The sequence below is a fragment of the Lipophrys pholis genome (genome assembly GCF_963383615.2).
Source record: "Lipophrys pholis genome assembly, chromosome: 16".
Classification (NCBI taxonomy): Eukaryota; Metazoa; Chordata; class Actinopteri; order Blenniiformes; family Blenniidae; genus Lipophrys; species Lipophrys pholis.
In genome coordinates, this window is record NC_137634.1 from 22,276,381 (window position 1) to 22,292,815 (window position 16,435).

The 16,435-nt window shown below is 39.8% G+C and overlaps 2 protein-coding genes across 2 annotated transcripts; both read left to right on the plus strand.

The window, feature by feature from the left end:
- Window positions 1–1,161: 1,161 nt before the first annotated feature.
- On the plus strand, window positions 1,162–6,535 carry LOC308121356 (serine protease FAM111A-like). Its single transcript, XM_080482538.1, has 4 exons — window positions 1,162–1,190; window positions 1,467–1,530; window positions 3,415–3,474; window positions 3,703–6,535. Exons 3-4 carry the CDS (start codon window positions 3,436–3,438, stop codon window positions 5,533–5,535), a joined length of 1,872 nt encoding a protein of 623 aa, XP_080338664.1. The 5' UTR covers window positions 1,162–1,190; window positions 1,467–1,530; window positions 3,415–3,435; the 3' UTR covers window positions 5,536–6,535.
- A 3,612-nt stretch (window positions 6,536–10,147) lies between these two features.
- crcp (calcitonin gene-related peptide-receptor component protein) lies at window positions 10,148–16,013 on the plus strand. Its single transcript, XM_080483887.1, has 6 exons — window positions 10,148–10,204; window positions 11,983–12,019; window positions 12,088–12,186; window positions 12,275–12,369; window positions 12,859–12,916; window positions 14,750–16,013. Exons 1-6 carry the CDS (start codon window positions 10,197–10,199, stop codon window positions 14,882–14,884), a joined length of 432 nt encoding a protein of 143 aa, XP_080340013.1. The 5' UTR covers window positions 10,148–10,196; the 3' UTR covers window positions 14,885–16,013.
- Window positions 16,014–16,435: the final 422 nt, after the last annotated feature.

The following is a 16,435-nucleotide window of genomic DNA, read 5'->3' on the forward strand; positions in this document are numbered from 1 at the left end:
CAGGTGATGTTTTCTTTTCTTTTAGTAATATTTTTTATTGAGCAATTCAGAATTATGTACCTTCTTGACAAGTGTACAGGACTCAATTTTATTATTATTCCTACATTTCCACCCCAACCCCCTCCAAAAGAAAAAATAAGAAAATCAGAAAAGTATTCCCAGATCGATCCCACAGAGAGTCTCACTCACCAGTCGTCACCCTTTCTTTTTGTGTTCTAGAGGCATTTTGTTATACTGAATTTGTATCTGCAAGGTAGAATATGAGGGGTTTCGGAGGCGATGTTTTGGTAACAGTAAGGTACGTAAAGTGATGGTTAAAGTAAAATGATCTGAACGAATGTAATCATATAGGAACAACCCTATCTCTGTGAAAATCACATTATAAAATTACAACATTTACAATTCTCAGTGCATTGTACAGAGGCTGAAAGCTCTGTTGTAGATATTGTAGGAACTGACTAATAGGTGTTCTGTTTGGGAACAAGATTAATTCAATGTTCAGTAATGTTCAAACACAAGTTAGATAAAGTGGTGTAGACGTTTGGGGATTGAAGGACATTTGCACTTAGTGCTGCCACCAGTTTGTACTTGTTGGAAGGGAGATGGCAGATTATAGACTCTGAAGAATAGAAGCAGAAAGCATCTACTTGCATGAGTCAATAGAAGATATCTAATATTTGAGATTTAAATATGCCGTGTAGAAAATTGTTCTCCCAGTACGTATGCTGAAACCTTTTTTTTTTAATTGAACAGAAGATTTTAACTTCTTCAATGAGACACCACCATGTTTCATCACCAATGAAATTCTGATTTATGTCAAGATCAAAATGTTCAGGTTTGCTAAAATGTATAAAGAGAGAAACAACATAGATCAGAGGTGTCAAATACATTGCAGTTCAGGGGCCACGTACAGCCTGATTTCATCTTAAGTGTTGGACCGGTTAATTAGTACCATTAAAACCTTTAAATTTAATCTATAAAGTTTTTCTTTGTTGTGGCACAGAGTGTATGTAACATAATTCAAAATGCATTTTAGTAATTATTATTTTCATTTTATGTTTGTTATTCTTATTTTGAGTATTTCAGAATTTTATCTCAATGGGTTTTTGTGAGTTTGTTTTTGGGAATTGCCTTTTTGGACTCCACCTTCTTCGTGCCTCCCGGGCTTCCGGAGTTTGTCTCTGATCCAGGTGAGCTGTGTGATACTTCACTGCCGCGCTTTTGTGCCGTTTTCTTGACATATTTCGTCATTTATGTTTCAGACGTTACGTGTATATTGTTTGTAGTTGTGTAGCGTTATGTTGCCCAGCTGATTTGTGTTGTTTTGGATGTGTTATTATAAGTCTTACCCACGTTTTTTGTTACATTTGTTTTTGGCGCGCTTTGTCAGGAAACGCACGTTCGGTGACGTGAATCCACGCAGTGCATCGCGGCTGAAAAAACGCTGTTCTTGTTTTTATGTTTAGGAGCAGAGTGCATCAAGAAAAGGGGACCAGAAGCCGATTGGTTGTGTTTTAATCTCTTCAGCAGGTATGTGTCTTATTTGAAGTTATAACTTTGTTTCTGTTCAGTCTCTCCACCCTCATACATGTTATTAATATAGCCACCAGGTGGTGCTGTTCTTTCTCTGGTATTTCTTCTTCTAATCTTTTGGGTTTAACGTCAGTTTGCATCCACAAAGTTGCATCACCACCATCTGCTGGTTATATCGATCTACAATGTTTTGTCATGTGGTATCTGATTTGGATTTATTGTTAAAATGTCAAATGTATTTTTCAAAATGGCAGATTGTTGATTTGCATTACTGAGGGAGAAGAGTACATAGGGAAAAGTGACCAGAAGACGATTAATTGTGTTTTAATTGTGTCTGTTCTGTACGGTGGCCCAGATGGGCCAAATGCTCAAAACAACAGCAAAGGGCCACAACACAACAGCAAAAAGCAACAAAAAAACAGAAAAGGGCCACAACACAACAGCAAAAAGCAACAACACAACAGCAAAGGGCCACAACACAACAGCAAAAAGCAACAACACAACAGCAAAGGGCCACAACACAACAGCAAAAAGCAACAAAAAAACAGAAAAGGGCCACAACACAACAGCAAAAAGCAACAAAAAAACAGAAAAGGGCCACAACACAACAGCAAAAAGCAACAACACAACAGCAAAAAGCAACAACACAACAGCAAAAGGCCACAACACAACAGCAAAAGGCCACAACACAACAGCAAAAGGCCACAACACAACAGAAAAAGGCAACAACACAACAGCAAAAAGCAACAACACAACAGCAAAAAGCAACAACACAACAGCCGCAACACAACAGAAAAAGGCAACAACACAACAGCAAATAGCAACAACACAACAGCAAATAGCAACAACACAACAGCAAAAGGCCACAACACAACAGCAAAAGGCCACAACACAACAGCAAAAGGCCACAACACAACAGCAAAAGGCCACAACACAACAGAAAAAGGCAACAACACAACAGCAAAAAGCAACAACACAACAGCAAAAGGCCACAACACAACAGCAAAAGGCCACAACACAACAGCAAAAGGCCACAACACAACAGAAAAAGGCAACAACACAACAGCAAAAAGCAACAACACAACAGCAAAAAGCAACAACACAACAGCCGCAACACAACAGAAAAAGGCAACAACACAACAGCAAATAGCAACAACACAACAGCAAATAGCAACAACACAACAGCAAAAGGCCACAACACAACAGCAAAAGGCCACAACACAACAGAAAAAGGCAACAACACAACAGAAAAAGGCAACAACACAACAGCAAAAGGTCACAACACAACAGCACAAAGCCACAACACAAATGCAACAAGACAATGAAAAAAAAGGCACAATACAACCGCAAAAAGCCACAATGCGACTGCAAAAAGGAACAACGAAAAACACAACAGCAAAAGCCACAAAACAACAACAAAAGCTACAAAACAACAGCAAAAGGCACCAGCACAAATGTGGCTTTTGCATTTGCGTTGTGCCATTGGCCCTTCTGGGCCACCATACTTCTGCTGTGGAAAATGAATGCTGGAGAACATCCAAACAAATAGTCTTACTTGACGTCCTAACTAGACCATTACGCCCGTGACATATACTTAATGAAAATGTCTATTTTCATAAAACCAAACAGTTACTTTGGAACGTGACGACAATCTCAACTCAAAGCCAACTTCAATGAAACCTTTTTTTTTTTTTTTTTTTTTTTATTTCTTTGCCCTTGTCCTGTTCGGCAGCTTGGGCCAACAATGAAACCTTTAACAATTAGTTTGCAGGCTGGATTTGGCCCATGGGCCTCATGTTTGACATCCCTCATGTAGGATTTATGTTGGCATGAATAGTATGAGCCATCAGAGGTTATTTACAAAATATTATTTTTTTCTAGGTGCACTACTACATCAACAAGATGACTACAAAAAGTGAAGAGCCACTGGACAAACTGAAGGTCTTGATTCTCCTTTACTACGGATTATTTTGAGTTTACAAAATGTATAGATGTTATATCTCTTTATATTTCCAGTGTTTATATTCATTCAAGTTAGTCTTTGATGTTCATGATACCATCCTATGTCTTGTGATCATTGCAGAGTTACTGTTATGCACCAAATTCTATCGTTTCTACTTGTTGAAAATGCTTTAATTGTCTGAAACACGCCATTGTTTTTGTGTTTAGGAGGACAAGCACCATCCAACCCACACCATTGAGTGGTGCTGGCTTGACAAGAGGCCCGCCACCATCTCCTGCAACAAGATGCAAACCGTGGAGGATCTGCTGAAGCAGAGTTCACAGTTCAGCCAGACTGCAGAGAAGCTTAGGAACAAAGAGCTCGTTATCGTCAGGGATGGAAGAGCTATCAGCTCACACTTTCCATGCAATTTGGTTAAGAATAAACGTCTGACTGTGAAGCACGTTAAAGCCGAAGAAGAATCAAAGAGACCGGCCGTTTTCTCCACTCGTTCCCGTATTAAAACGCCGTCCCGGGAGCTCGTGATGTTTCACCTGTTGGTGAAGGGAGGTAAAGATGTTGTGAGAATCATGAGAAATCCAGCGCTGAAAACAAAAGTTCAGGAGGTCACGGTTTACGCGTATAAAGGTGAGAAAGTGAGGCACGCTTTAAAACGAGATGGACGTTTTCTCAGCGTAATTTTCAAGAGAACCTGTGCGCTCTCCAACATCAGCACTGAGGTGAACACCGAGCTGTCCAACCTTGTTGACGGGCTGGAGGGTGAAACTTTCCAGATCATACTGCTCAGTAAATCCTGTCCACCACAAAGTCAGGACAGCGTTTTTGAAGATGTTGGTGAAAGGCAGCAGACGGACGCTGATGAAACCTGCTCACAGCAGCCCACCACGGCTCAGCCAGAGAATGGAAACATCCCAAAAGAGGAACTGCAGACAAAGAGTGTTAAAGCACCGGGAACAGGCTTACCTGTGTTGCCTGGATCACAAAGGCTGCGACGTGATTTGTCTTCACAGTTTCAAGGGTTAGTGAAAACTAAGAAGACTCAAGTTCCTAAGATGTCTCGAATTCAGAACCTCTTCCGTGTGGAGTACGGACAAAATGATCAAATGTGCAAAGAGGTGAAAAGCATGAAGAAGCTGATGAAGCTGAGTGATTCAGTGTGTCTCGTGGGAACAGAAGTGAAGGCACTTGGAAGTGGGTTCCTCCTGTTTGGAAAGTTTGTCCTCACCAATGGCCATGTTGTTGAAAGCGTCTATAACCAGAACGAGAGGCGGCTCACTGAGCGCGTGACTGTTAACTTCTCTTACGAGGGCCTGGACGGCGTGCAGGGAGGGCAGGTAGAAGTGGAGGAGATCGTCTGCTTTGAATTCCAGCATGATGTGCTGGGGTGTGACTGGGCCTTGTTAAAGCTCAGAGCTGAGCAGCCGTTGCCCGACGGCCTCTTTTCAGAGTCCGGCTTTCTCCCACAAAGTGGTGGAATTTGCATCATCGGGCATCCAGATGGTGGCGTGAAGAAAATCGATCCGTGCTTGATTGTTAAATCTGAGAACCGCAGGCAGGTGGTGGAGAGGCATTACTATGAAAATCCAGGGCACATCCAAATGATTACCAATCGTTTCTTCGAGAATGAACAACTTCTGACCTATGAGTCCTGCTTTTATTATTGCTCGTCCGGCTCTCCCGTTTTTAACGAACACTGCAGAATTGTTGCGATGCATTCGGGTGGATACGCCTACGAGGGCCCGCAGGGTAAAACCCAGAGCGTCATCGAGTTTGGCCACCCTTTGTGTGTGATTATCGAACGCATCATCGTCCAGACCGTGGTGACGGGGAGGTTTGATGTGTTAAAGGATTGTGTAAAGTGCAGTGGTGTGCCGCAAGAGGACATCATTGGCTGCATGAGAAAAATGATTGAGAGGTATGAGCTCGCAGAGTTTAAGAATGCAGTCAACAATGCCGTCAACGTGGAGGATGAGATTCTGAAGGAAGTCTTTGAACAGGTCCTTCAGAAAGCCGAAGCCTCTCCAATGGACCAGGACTGACTGAAGATCATTACAAAGAAAACTGCTTGTAGGAGCCTAAATGCAGTTCATTGATGTTGGTTAAAAGGGTGAATAACAATTTAAGTTAATTGATTTAGAAGGAATTAGGAGGATCATTTACTGGTATTTTCAGTTCATATGTGCAATATTGTAATAAGTTAATGATTTAGTATTTGGGGTTAATTTAGGTGGATAAAAATTTACTTTGTCATATTTGCACTGTTTGGAAATGGGTAACTGTTTGGCGTTTTCAGGTAGCTGTGTACCTTTTAATTGATGCTCGTGGGAGGGGGGAGTTTTGGGGGTTACCTGGAACAGGGAGGCAGTCTGAGAGTGGAGCCACACGGTTTTTTGACCGCTCTCTCTCCCCTTCTTTTCTTATCATGAATGATTGTTACCTGGATTTATCGGACTACTTTTATAACTTTGAACACCTTTGGACATCTTTCCTGTACCACCCTTTTTTTTGGTTTCTGAGCCTAAGCAAACTGTTAAACTTTAGGAGTGGTCCTGGGGATTTTTTTCTATGTGGATAAAGAAGATGGAAATCGATAGAGCGTCTAGCTAAGGCTTCATTCAGTGGAAAACCAAAAATCAAATATTGCTTCACTGTGGCTAATATGTTAATCAACGCTCCGCAGAATACGGGCTCTAAACCTTCACTGTATAATTGTGACAAATAAAGGACTTGACAGTTAAGCAGTATTGATTAAATGTTTTAGAAGACCAATCAAATACAACAGACCACCCACTGGTGCTCCAATTTCTGCAGAAATTCATGCGGTACTGATGGAAAAGTGACAAAATACACAATATTAGTTTGTTATAACATGAGGAGAAAAATGGGACCTACACAATAACTGTTGGTTATAATTTTCCATGATCAGGCTGAAGCATGTTGATTTTAACAGCTCAGCACAAAGATGTTTACAGTTGATATTATCTGAGAAATGTGCGCTGAGCATTTTTGGCGATTCAAATAAAGATTTTCATACCACGCAGAGTGTAGTCTTCAATATACGATCCCAAGAGATAACTTATCTTCATTCCCTTTCTTGTCCTCACCAGAAATGGTAGGAAGACAAAAAAACATCAAATCCTGAACAGAAGAGAGCAGCACAACCCAAACATCAATGAATGGATGGGCTGCAACGCCATATAAAGACAGTCAATAGAAACTAAGTTTATTAGTTAAATTAGTTATTGTCATTTTTTTATATTAAAAAAAATTATTTGAAAGAGTTTTGTTTTGCAGCTGAGAATCCATGTTGATTGTTGGTGTTATGTTATTTATTCTGGGTGAAGTTTATACAGTAATCTGATCGTAATCCAAAAGTCTAACCACTTTCTTCCCCCTATTCACAACCTATATCTTTAAAAAAATATATATATTTTCGCCCACTCAGATGCTTTGTGTTGAAGCAGAACTATTGTAGCGCTTTGCTGTTTCACAGGAGCCATGAAGACAAATGAATGCCCCGCTACTAGAATCAGGAGCGATGCCTCTGGAGATGAGGCGAGAGAAACTGGCACTGGCTTACTGGGTGAAGCTGAAAGGTAGTCAGGGAAATAATCCAGATGCACAAGTGCAACAGCTGCTGGGAATATGCCAGGTACAAGAAGAGAGGGTTTGGATGGACAGGAAATGAATGGGCCAAAAGGTATGAGATTGACGCCTTACAAGTACCCGGTCCCAGTAGTACGAGTCCTTGGACCTGAAGCAAAAGTGGATTTGAATGTTTATAATGTGAAGAATGAATGTAGGCTGAGTGAAGTGGGTGAGAGAACGAGTGAATACCTAGGAACAGTTTATTACAATTATCTCAAAATATTCCCAGATGGATACAAGAACACAAAGGGCTGTGTGGGAGCAGGGGTGTACATACCAAACGTCTGGGGTATACATGTCAAAACGCCTATCAGATCACTTCAGCAATCATCAGTCTCCAGTCGGGGGCGGAGGTCAGACCAGATAGGGTGGTGGTACGCACAGACTCACTTGCTATGTTAGAAAGCCTACAGTCATCACACAGTATTAGGGAAGACTTGCTCACACAGGAGTGAAGGGCAATGAGGTGGTAGATAACCAAGCAACAAAGGCTCTGGATAGGAATACAGTTACAATATCATATGGAAAAGGAGAGGGTAAAGCAATGATAAGGGAAATGGGTATGAAAATATGGCAGGAAAGAAGGGAAAAGGATGAGAAGGGAAGAAAATTCTACAAGATCCAAAAATCAGCAAGAACAAAAATCTTTAACGAAAGGAACAGAAGAGAAGAAAAGATCATGATTTTTTATTTTTTTTTGACAAATGTTTTTATTGTCTTTTTGAGTTACAATACAAAATCACAAAACAAAACACATCAGTAGGTACATCAATAAGTGTAATAAGGCACTTGAAGGAGTAAAAAATACTCATATTAGTGGCATATTGCTGGTTTGAAAACTGTTACATCATGTTTTCCTAAGAAAAGTAAAGAATAACACATTTTAAAAGCATCCACGTGTTCATATGGACATCAGTTGTATCCTGCATGCAAGTATCCCCTTATTGTAATTAGTTAAAACAAAAAGTGACAAAATAAAACGAGAACAGACTACAAAGCTGTCATGAAATCATCCCCCTCAAGAACTTCCATAAATGAACCCCAAATCTTTACAAATGTGTTATATTTTCCTTTAATCGCATATGTAAGCTTTTCTGATGCAAGGCATTGCAGTAGCCCCTCAATCCGAATCCGTTTGCTTGGCCTATGAACAGACTTCCATGATAGTGCAATTTTATGTTTAGCTTCAAGAAGACAGAATATGACCAACTTCTTACGGCTACTACTAAGTGTACAGCTTGCTGGGAAACATCCAAAAATACAAAGCTTGGGACAGAGTGGAAGCTGTTCCTTAATAAATATGGATACAATTGTGATAACCTCTTTCCAAAACTCTTGGAGGGTGCACTCCCAGAGGCAATGAAACAAATGACCTATATGGATACCACATTTGACACAAGTACCCGGTGTATTGGGGTATATGCGATGTAATAATTCTGGAGTATAGTACATTCTCATCAACCATTTGTACTGGAGGAGTTTAAACCTTGTATTTATCGTTTGCACCTGGCATTGGAAACATATATCCTGCCACTCTTCTACAGTTATCTCTTCATTAAGGTCTGAACACCATGCCAATCTTTTGTCATCTGAAGATTCTTTTGCTGCACCTATGATAATCTGATAAAATATTGAAATTAATCCAGCTGCTCCACATTGGTTCAGGGCTGCCTTTTCCAAAGAATTTTGTGAGGGAGGATTTACAGAGTTCTGTGTCTTCATTATGAAGCTTCTTATCTGAAGATACTTAAAAAAGTGTTTAGGCTCAATGCCAAATTTTTGCTTGATCTCAGTAAAACTCAAGAGTATCATTCTCATACAGATCTGAAATCTTACCGATCCCTCTGTCTGCCCAGAACTTAAAACCAAGGTCGTTAGTACCTGGTGTGAAGTTTCTGTTCCCCCAAATAGGTGAGAATTGGGATAGTGGAGCATTTTCCCCAAGGTAATTCAACACCTCATGCCATACTATCAGTGTATTTCTAACAAAGGGGTTGGTGGTGTGCCTTTTCAGATTGGGTAGATTTGTAGAATATATGTAGAGGTATAAGGGAATTTTAGAAGTTGTTGTTTCCTCCATCCTTATCCAGTGACTGATGGTCAAACCAATATGAGGCTGCTGTTAGTTGGGCGGCCCAATAGTATCCTTGGAGGAAGGGGAGTTTTAACCCGCCTCTGTCATACAGTAAGTACAACAGAGTCATGCGCAGTCTTGAGCGTCTATTGTTCCAAATAAAATTACAAAAAAGTTTTTTCATTTTGTCAAAACAATTATCAGGGGGAGCGACTGGGATGGATTGAAAAAGGTACAGGAACTTAGGAAGAATAGTCATCTTCAGAACATTAATACGTCCTATCATTGAAAGTGGCAAAGAGTTCCATCTGTTAATCGATTCTACTACTGACTCAATCACCGGGTTGTAGTTAGTTGGTATAATGGATTCTATTGTAGGTGTGATTTTAACTCCAAGGTATGTAAAGCTGTCCATAATATTCCTAAAAGGAGTACTTAGTGGAGGATTCAGTCTCTCAGATTTTTTCAGAAAGAGAATTGTAGATTTAGATGCATTAACCTTATGATCATGACGAGGCTTCGGGTGGGAGAGACTGGTCTGACTGACATAATGAATGTGATGGGTAAAAAGAATACGAGCAAGAGTGAGGGATGTGGTGTGAAAGAGAATGTGGAACATATAGTAAATAATAATAATAATAATAATAATAATAATACACTGCGTAAAATATGCATCAGAAAGAAAGAGTCTTCAAGGGGAAGTCAGAGCAGCCCAACGGGACTGGAGCTTGGCGGACATTCTAGGAAGAGAAGGAGAGAAAGAAAAAGTGTGTTTCGTCAGGAAGGCTTTGTTTCACTTTCTGAGAGAGACGCATTTAATAGGCAGAATATAAAGGGGAACATTTGACGCTACACACTCATGTACAGTAGGTGGCGGTATACACCCGAAAGCTGGTTGCAACCCGCCAATAAATTAAAGAAGAAGCTTCACTGTTTCCACACGGACACATTTAACAAGACACCTCGGTGCCAGGCGTCATGGAAGTGTGAGCGTTTTAACTTTATATATTTTTTATTCTTATTTACGCCCAGTGAATTTATTAACCACGATAAATATGTCTCACATATTAATTTAAATCTGAACGAGCCTCGTTTTCATCCCAGTTTAATGTAGATTTTAGGATCAGATCCGCGTGTTTATCTCGTCTAATCTCATTTTTAAACGATAGAACAGTAACGATCTGCAGTGAATTTGAGTTACTTTGTTTAGTCAAGATTATGTTTTAGTGCTTTTTGTGTGAATCAGTGTAATTTCTGACTGTTTGTGGATGTAAAGTTATGCGCTTATTTCAGGGCTGTAGAAGCTGCAAACTGAACCCATTTTGCTGATTTAATAGCTGTTTATCGTATATTTAACGACAATTTTCTGTTTTTAAAGGCTGCTGTTCCAAGAAACGTTGTCAAATTTCACCAAACAGTAATGTGCAGTGATAATAAAGATCTTGTCTGAATTTCTAAACAACAGTATATTTGAAGCTATTAGAATTTAAAAAATGAGCAAAGTATACATCTTTCTTTAAGGCTAATATAACATGAAGGCATATCCCAAGTGTTATTGGTTCTTAAGTTTATATTTATGTTTGTACATTAAACATAATTTTTCTAATTTAGTGAAAAAAATAATCAACAAACTAAAAGCATTGCGATTAGATTATCAAAAATGTATGAAACAGAAATGGTCATTAAGTAGATGATAGTTTATTTAATGAACAATACCAAAACAGTTTCTCAAATATAAAAATACCTTCCATGTTCCCAATGATTTAAGTTACTTTGGCAAATGTATTTCTAGAGCACCATTAATACACAAGGCAATTCTTTGCTTTAAAAGGAAATGCATTAAAACAAAGGGATTAAGATAGGCATAAAAGGAGAATTAAATAAAAACTTTTTAAAGATAAAAGTAATGAAATGAGTAAAAGATATTGTTTAATTGAAGGCCTCAGCAGATAATCGTGTTTTAAGTCCTGATTTAAAGGAATGTGTGCCAACAGGTTTGTTCCTTCGGTGAGGAGCGTAGGAACTAAAAGCTGCTTCACCTTGCTTCTTGTGACTCTCAAACACTCAGTCAACCTCTTCCTGAGGACCTCAGCGGTCTGGATGTTTCATAGTCCAGTAAATCTGAGATGTATTTAGGCCTGAGACAATTCAAAGCTTTAAAGACCAAAAGTCAGATTTTGAAGTGGATCGTTTTACACACAGATTGAAGGTGTAAAGTTTTCTACCCTCGAGCAAATTAATGGATCTTACATTTCAGCGTTAACCCCACCATGTCAACATGAGGCTCATTTTTATCAGTTATGTGTATTTCTCTTCCTAAAATGTTTTATTGTTTTAGCAGAGTTCAGGTTATGATGGACAAAATATTGAAATCTAATGGAGCAGAGTTATTATAATGAATATATACAAATCTAAAGACAGAGATTAAAGGATAAAATAAGGTGATACTAATAAAAGTAATACCTTCACCACCTGCTGGAAGGATCTTAATTGTGATCTGGGTGTCGGTGCTCAGACTGACACCCCCGCAACCCGGAAACGGATAAGCGGAAGAAAATGAATGAATGAATGAATGAATAAAAAAAGTAATACAATTTTCTTTAAAAAGCTTGTTTCGAAAACAAACCTCAGAGAACTGATTCTGTGAGCTAAACCGTTGACCTCAGTATCTCCTGAGATTTCACTTTAACTCCCAAACTGGGGCTCCGATGATGATTTGGTTGGATTCCTTTGCTTAAATATGGTTTCTTTTCTCTTCCTTTAGGAAAAATGCCAATGCTGCCATGCTCAGTAATTATGAGGTAAGCTCACATGTTCAGTGTTACATTGCAAGAGCAACGACGGCCTTAATTCTCTGTCTCTTCCTCAGGTGTTCAAACTGCTGACTGACCTGAAGGAGCAGAGGAAGGACAGCGGGAAGAACAAACGCAGTGCTGGACAGCAGAATCTCAACACCATCATGTACGAGGTGGGTTCGCCTCCTCTGCCTCCTCCCTTCACCTCGCTGCTCCTCCCGCTGTGCCACGTTTACAGTTGCGTTGTTTATTCCCACTCAGACGCTGAAGTACCTGTCGAAGGCGCCGTGCAGCAGGCAGAGTCCAGAGATCGTCAAGAACTTCCTCACCACCATGATGCCGCACAAACTCACAAAGTCAGTAGGATACGCTTTAGAGCGGGGGTGTCAAAGTCAGTTCAGTTCAGACGCCACATACAGAACAATTTCATCTTGAATGGGCCAAACCAGTAAAATAGAGCCATAATAAGCTTTACATTTTGAGATTTTCTTTGTTGTCACTCAGAGTTTATAAGGTAAACATGTCTATATTTTCACAAAACCAAACACTTACTACGGAAAGTGACTGACATCTCAACATAAAGTCAGTTTTAATGAAACCTTCTGGTGGAAAATACATTGAAATGTCCAGAAATGTCCACTTCTCTTAAGAAATTAGTTTAAAAAAAATGAAATGTTTACAATTTTCTTAGTGAATTGACCAGATTGGAGCCTCTTGCCATCCGGCTTTGGCCCACAGGCCTTATGCTTGACACCCCTGCTTTAGAGACTTTACAACAACTTTTGATAAACACTATTTGCATGCTCAGCTTTTTGTCCCTCATACACATTGTTTTCCTCCATCAGGGCCGAGAAACTACAGTTATTGAACCACCGGCCACAAACTGCAGTGGAAATCCAACTAGTAAGTCCATCCGTCCATCCGTCCATCCGTCCATCACACTCTGCATATGAAAAGTCAAAAGATTTCAGGTGACCGTTTAGATTTACTTTGTGAAGAATCAAATAATTACCTTTGCCAACCAAAGTTGGTCGAGAAGATAGTTTTCATCTGCATGTATGTATGTATGTATGTATGTATGTATGTATTTATGGATGTATGTATGTATGTACAGCCTCTCTGTAACCTGGTAGATGAGTCGTTTTCATGGAGATAAGTCGTGTTTCACACTGTGATGTAGCTACCTGATCTACCCAGTTCGCATCGATGTGAGCTAACGGCTATCATGCTCGCCATGCTAACTCGCTTCCGCGCAAAAAATGTGCCGTTGGCGAAGGTCTGCCCTCTACCGAGTGCCCGTTCTAGTTCCACATGGTTCCCTAAATTAACAATGAACTAACCCTCATTATTGTGCCGTGAGCACCTACTTTTTATTTTCTAAAAAACAAATATCCCCTTTTGCAGTTTCATACCTCAGACCGGCCCACTTTAGATCACGACCTATTAAAACCATGTAATTATAATCTTACATGTGACGTCTATATCGCTGTTCTGTAAAGCCTTGTAATTCAGTGTATTTTTCAAACAAGCGTTAACAGATATCCAAACTTAAAAATTTTATCAAAAACATAAAATATTAGATTCAAAATATAGAATAAAAAAATGAACTTTCTCATAACACTATCATTTGTTTTTTAAAGTAACATGACCGACCCTGAAACATGAATAAACCCTGAGCAGTGCACTGGCCTCTGCCTCTTTGTTTATGACAATATCATTGTCCACAGACATGAGGATTTCTTCCTCAGTGCTCATGAGCATGAATGCCTCAAGTTTCTTCTGGTCAAACGGCTCCTGAGTCTGTTTTTAATGAAATGTACTGTTGAGAAACTTTTCATATATTATAAATACTGCTTGATTGTTCACATGCTTTTCCAGCAGCTCAGCTGTTCCTTCCATAGTGACGGGATCAGTACCCTCATCACCACTGGCTCTGCTTCTCACACTGAATCACTTTTTGAAAATTATCTAAATTCTCAGCACAAATCTCCGCTTTTTACAAAGTTCAGCTCAGTTTCACTAATGTAGAGCTGAATCATCTAGAAACTCAGGACATTTCTCATATGGAGCAGGTCTCCATCCTACTCTTCATTATATTGAATATAATAATATGACCTATCCTGTGATCATTTGTTGTTTGTAACCGTGAGGCGTGTTACGTCTGCAAAAAAGAGAAGCGGCCAGTGGTACACTTTATATAAAGTTTATTTAAAAAAAAAAAAAGAAGAAGAAGAAGCTGCCAGTGGAGGGAGGTGGAGGAACAGCGAAAACAGTGTGTGGTAAACCCAGTACTGTGGAGAAGAAACAAAACACCGGCCCAAAAACTGGTCTGATTCTCTGAAAGTTGTCTCAGTTGTTTATTTTAGATTTGTTCCAAACTCATATCTCTATATGGAAACAATCGAGAGAAAAAAACTTTGACTGCACAAATATTTTACAGAAACAAAAAGTCCACTTTACATTTGAGATTACTTCGTCAAATAAATCTATCATTCATATCAGTACATCTTTAAGATAGTGATATAACATCCTCGGCTTTGCAGCAGAGATGGTTGGGCATCTAAAACAGCAAAAAGTGAAAATAAGCTTGCGGATAATCTGACAGACATTGATTCTTTGAATAATATCCAGGGAATAAATACACTGCACAAGTCAGAGTGTAAAAATCTTTATTTTTGTCACATTTGTACGAATCAACGCTGGTAAATGGTGCATGAATTGACTTTATGTGTTCAGATGGTGGAGGAGAGCGAGGAGCGGCTATCAGAGGAGCAGATTGAGGAGCTCATTCAGACAGTTGCCGGGGTCCTTCCCGGAGATCCCGAGCAGGAGAACCCGGCCTTGGCAGACGGAGGCGGAGAACAGTCGTGATCCAGTGACGGGCCAGAACTGATCCGGGAATGAAGAGCTGGAGACGAAACTATCGCAGGACCGGACCGGACCGGACCGGACTGCTTCAGCTGGACGGCGTACGGGAAAAAAAAAACAGGACTGAAAGGACGTTTGAAATGCTGCGGTAAAAGGTCCATATTAGGGTTTCTGTTCTATTTACGTGTTGACATGCAGCTGGATTGACGTCAAGATGGTCGACGCTTGCCTGTTGGACTTGGTTTGAAAGCACTACACTTTGTGTTTTACATCAGACAGTGTTTAGTCAATCACATCATATTGTTGGCCCAAGCTGCCGAACAGGACAAGGGAAAAGAAAAAAAAAAAAAGACAGTGTTTAGTGATACGGTATGTTTGTCATCTTTCCCGTCGTATTGTTATTATTGAACTAATTTTAGTTATATAAATGCAACGCATCCTTCAAAATATGTTGAGGCCGTCGTCTTAGAGGGGCTGCGTGATAATAAAAGAGGCACACAGGTGAGACCAGAGCGTGATCGATGGCTCAATGTCCTCTCTTAATATACCGACTTCAATTAAAACTCTTCTTTTTGTGACCAATTCTACCTTTTTTTGTAAGTTTATAATAACAAAAACAGGAACTTAGGTTCTCTGTATTTCCTCAATTAGAAATAAAATAAAAAGCACTCTGAGTTTTACAACACTACCAGTGTAATCACTCGTTGCTGTGTTACTAACCCTCATGTCCCACTCTAACTCTTCCAGCCTGCACAAACTACTGTAAAGTGTTTGCACATGCGCCCGTTAAGCACAGATTCAGGATCAGATTGTACGCTGGAGAGGAAGGCCACGCCGCTTTGTCTCACTCGGTCTTCCTGTTGTGTTATCACGTTGGTTTCCGTGCGAGTTTTGCAGGTTTCCAACTCGACATACACACGCAAAGTGAGAGGTGTTGATTTGGTTTTGAACCAAATGTGTTTGAGACGCGAGAGAGCGCCTGAACACTTCCAACAGTTAACTACAAATTATTACTGCCGCCTTTTATTGACTTAAGCGACTCATTGTGCTTCCACAGTGAGACAATGACTCACTTCAGAGGGAAGGAAAAGAAGAAGTGTCCTTTTGAAATAAAGCATTTTTTGAATTACTGAAGTTCGTTGTATATTTTGTCTTTTTACAATCTTTAAAATGTGGAGACTTGCGATTCACGCAGATGTGAACAGGAATATTTGATGCTTGAATGTTTGGTAGCATCAATTGAATTTTTCTATTCATACTTTTGTCCTCCCCTCAGCTTCAGGGAAGTATTGCTTTTGGCAAATTTGTTTGCATCAGTGTCACTTTACAGTTCGGTCTGGAATATCCTCGATTCAAGTCTGGGCTGAGATTGCATGAAGGTTTTCTCTAATTTCCACCTAAGGTTAAAAAACAAAACATAGGTTTGGGCTTAAATGGTGATCTGTAAAGTGCTTCTGGGTGTGAATGTGAGTGTGTGTGATTGCTTCTCTGCCTTTGCCCTATGATGGATTGGCAACCTGAATATATGCAATAAGTTCAGTAAAGGAGAAGCAT

Bases quoted from the DNA above. Each gene is read 5' to 3' on its own strand.
- LOC308121356 (XM_080482538.1), top strand. From the start codon at position 3,436: ATGACTACAAAAAGTGAAGAGCCACTGGACAAACTGAAG. The intron at 3,475-3,702 runs GTCTTGATTCTC...TTTTGTGTTTAG, and splicing joins AGCCACTGGACAAACTGAAG to GAGGACAAGCACCATCCAAC.
- crcp (XM_080483887.1), top strand. The intron at 12,187-12,274 runs GTGGGTTCGCCT...ATTCCCACTCAG, and splicing joins TCAACACCATCATGTACGAG to ACGCTGAAGTACCTGTCGAA. The intron at 12,370-12,858 runs GTCAGTAGGATA...TTCCTCCATCAG, and splicing joins ATGCCGCACAAACTCACAAA to GGCCGAGAAACTACAGTTAT.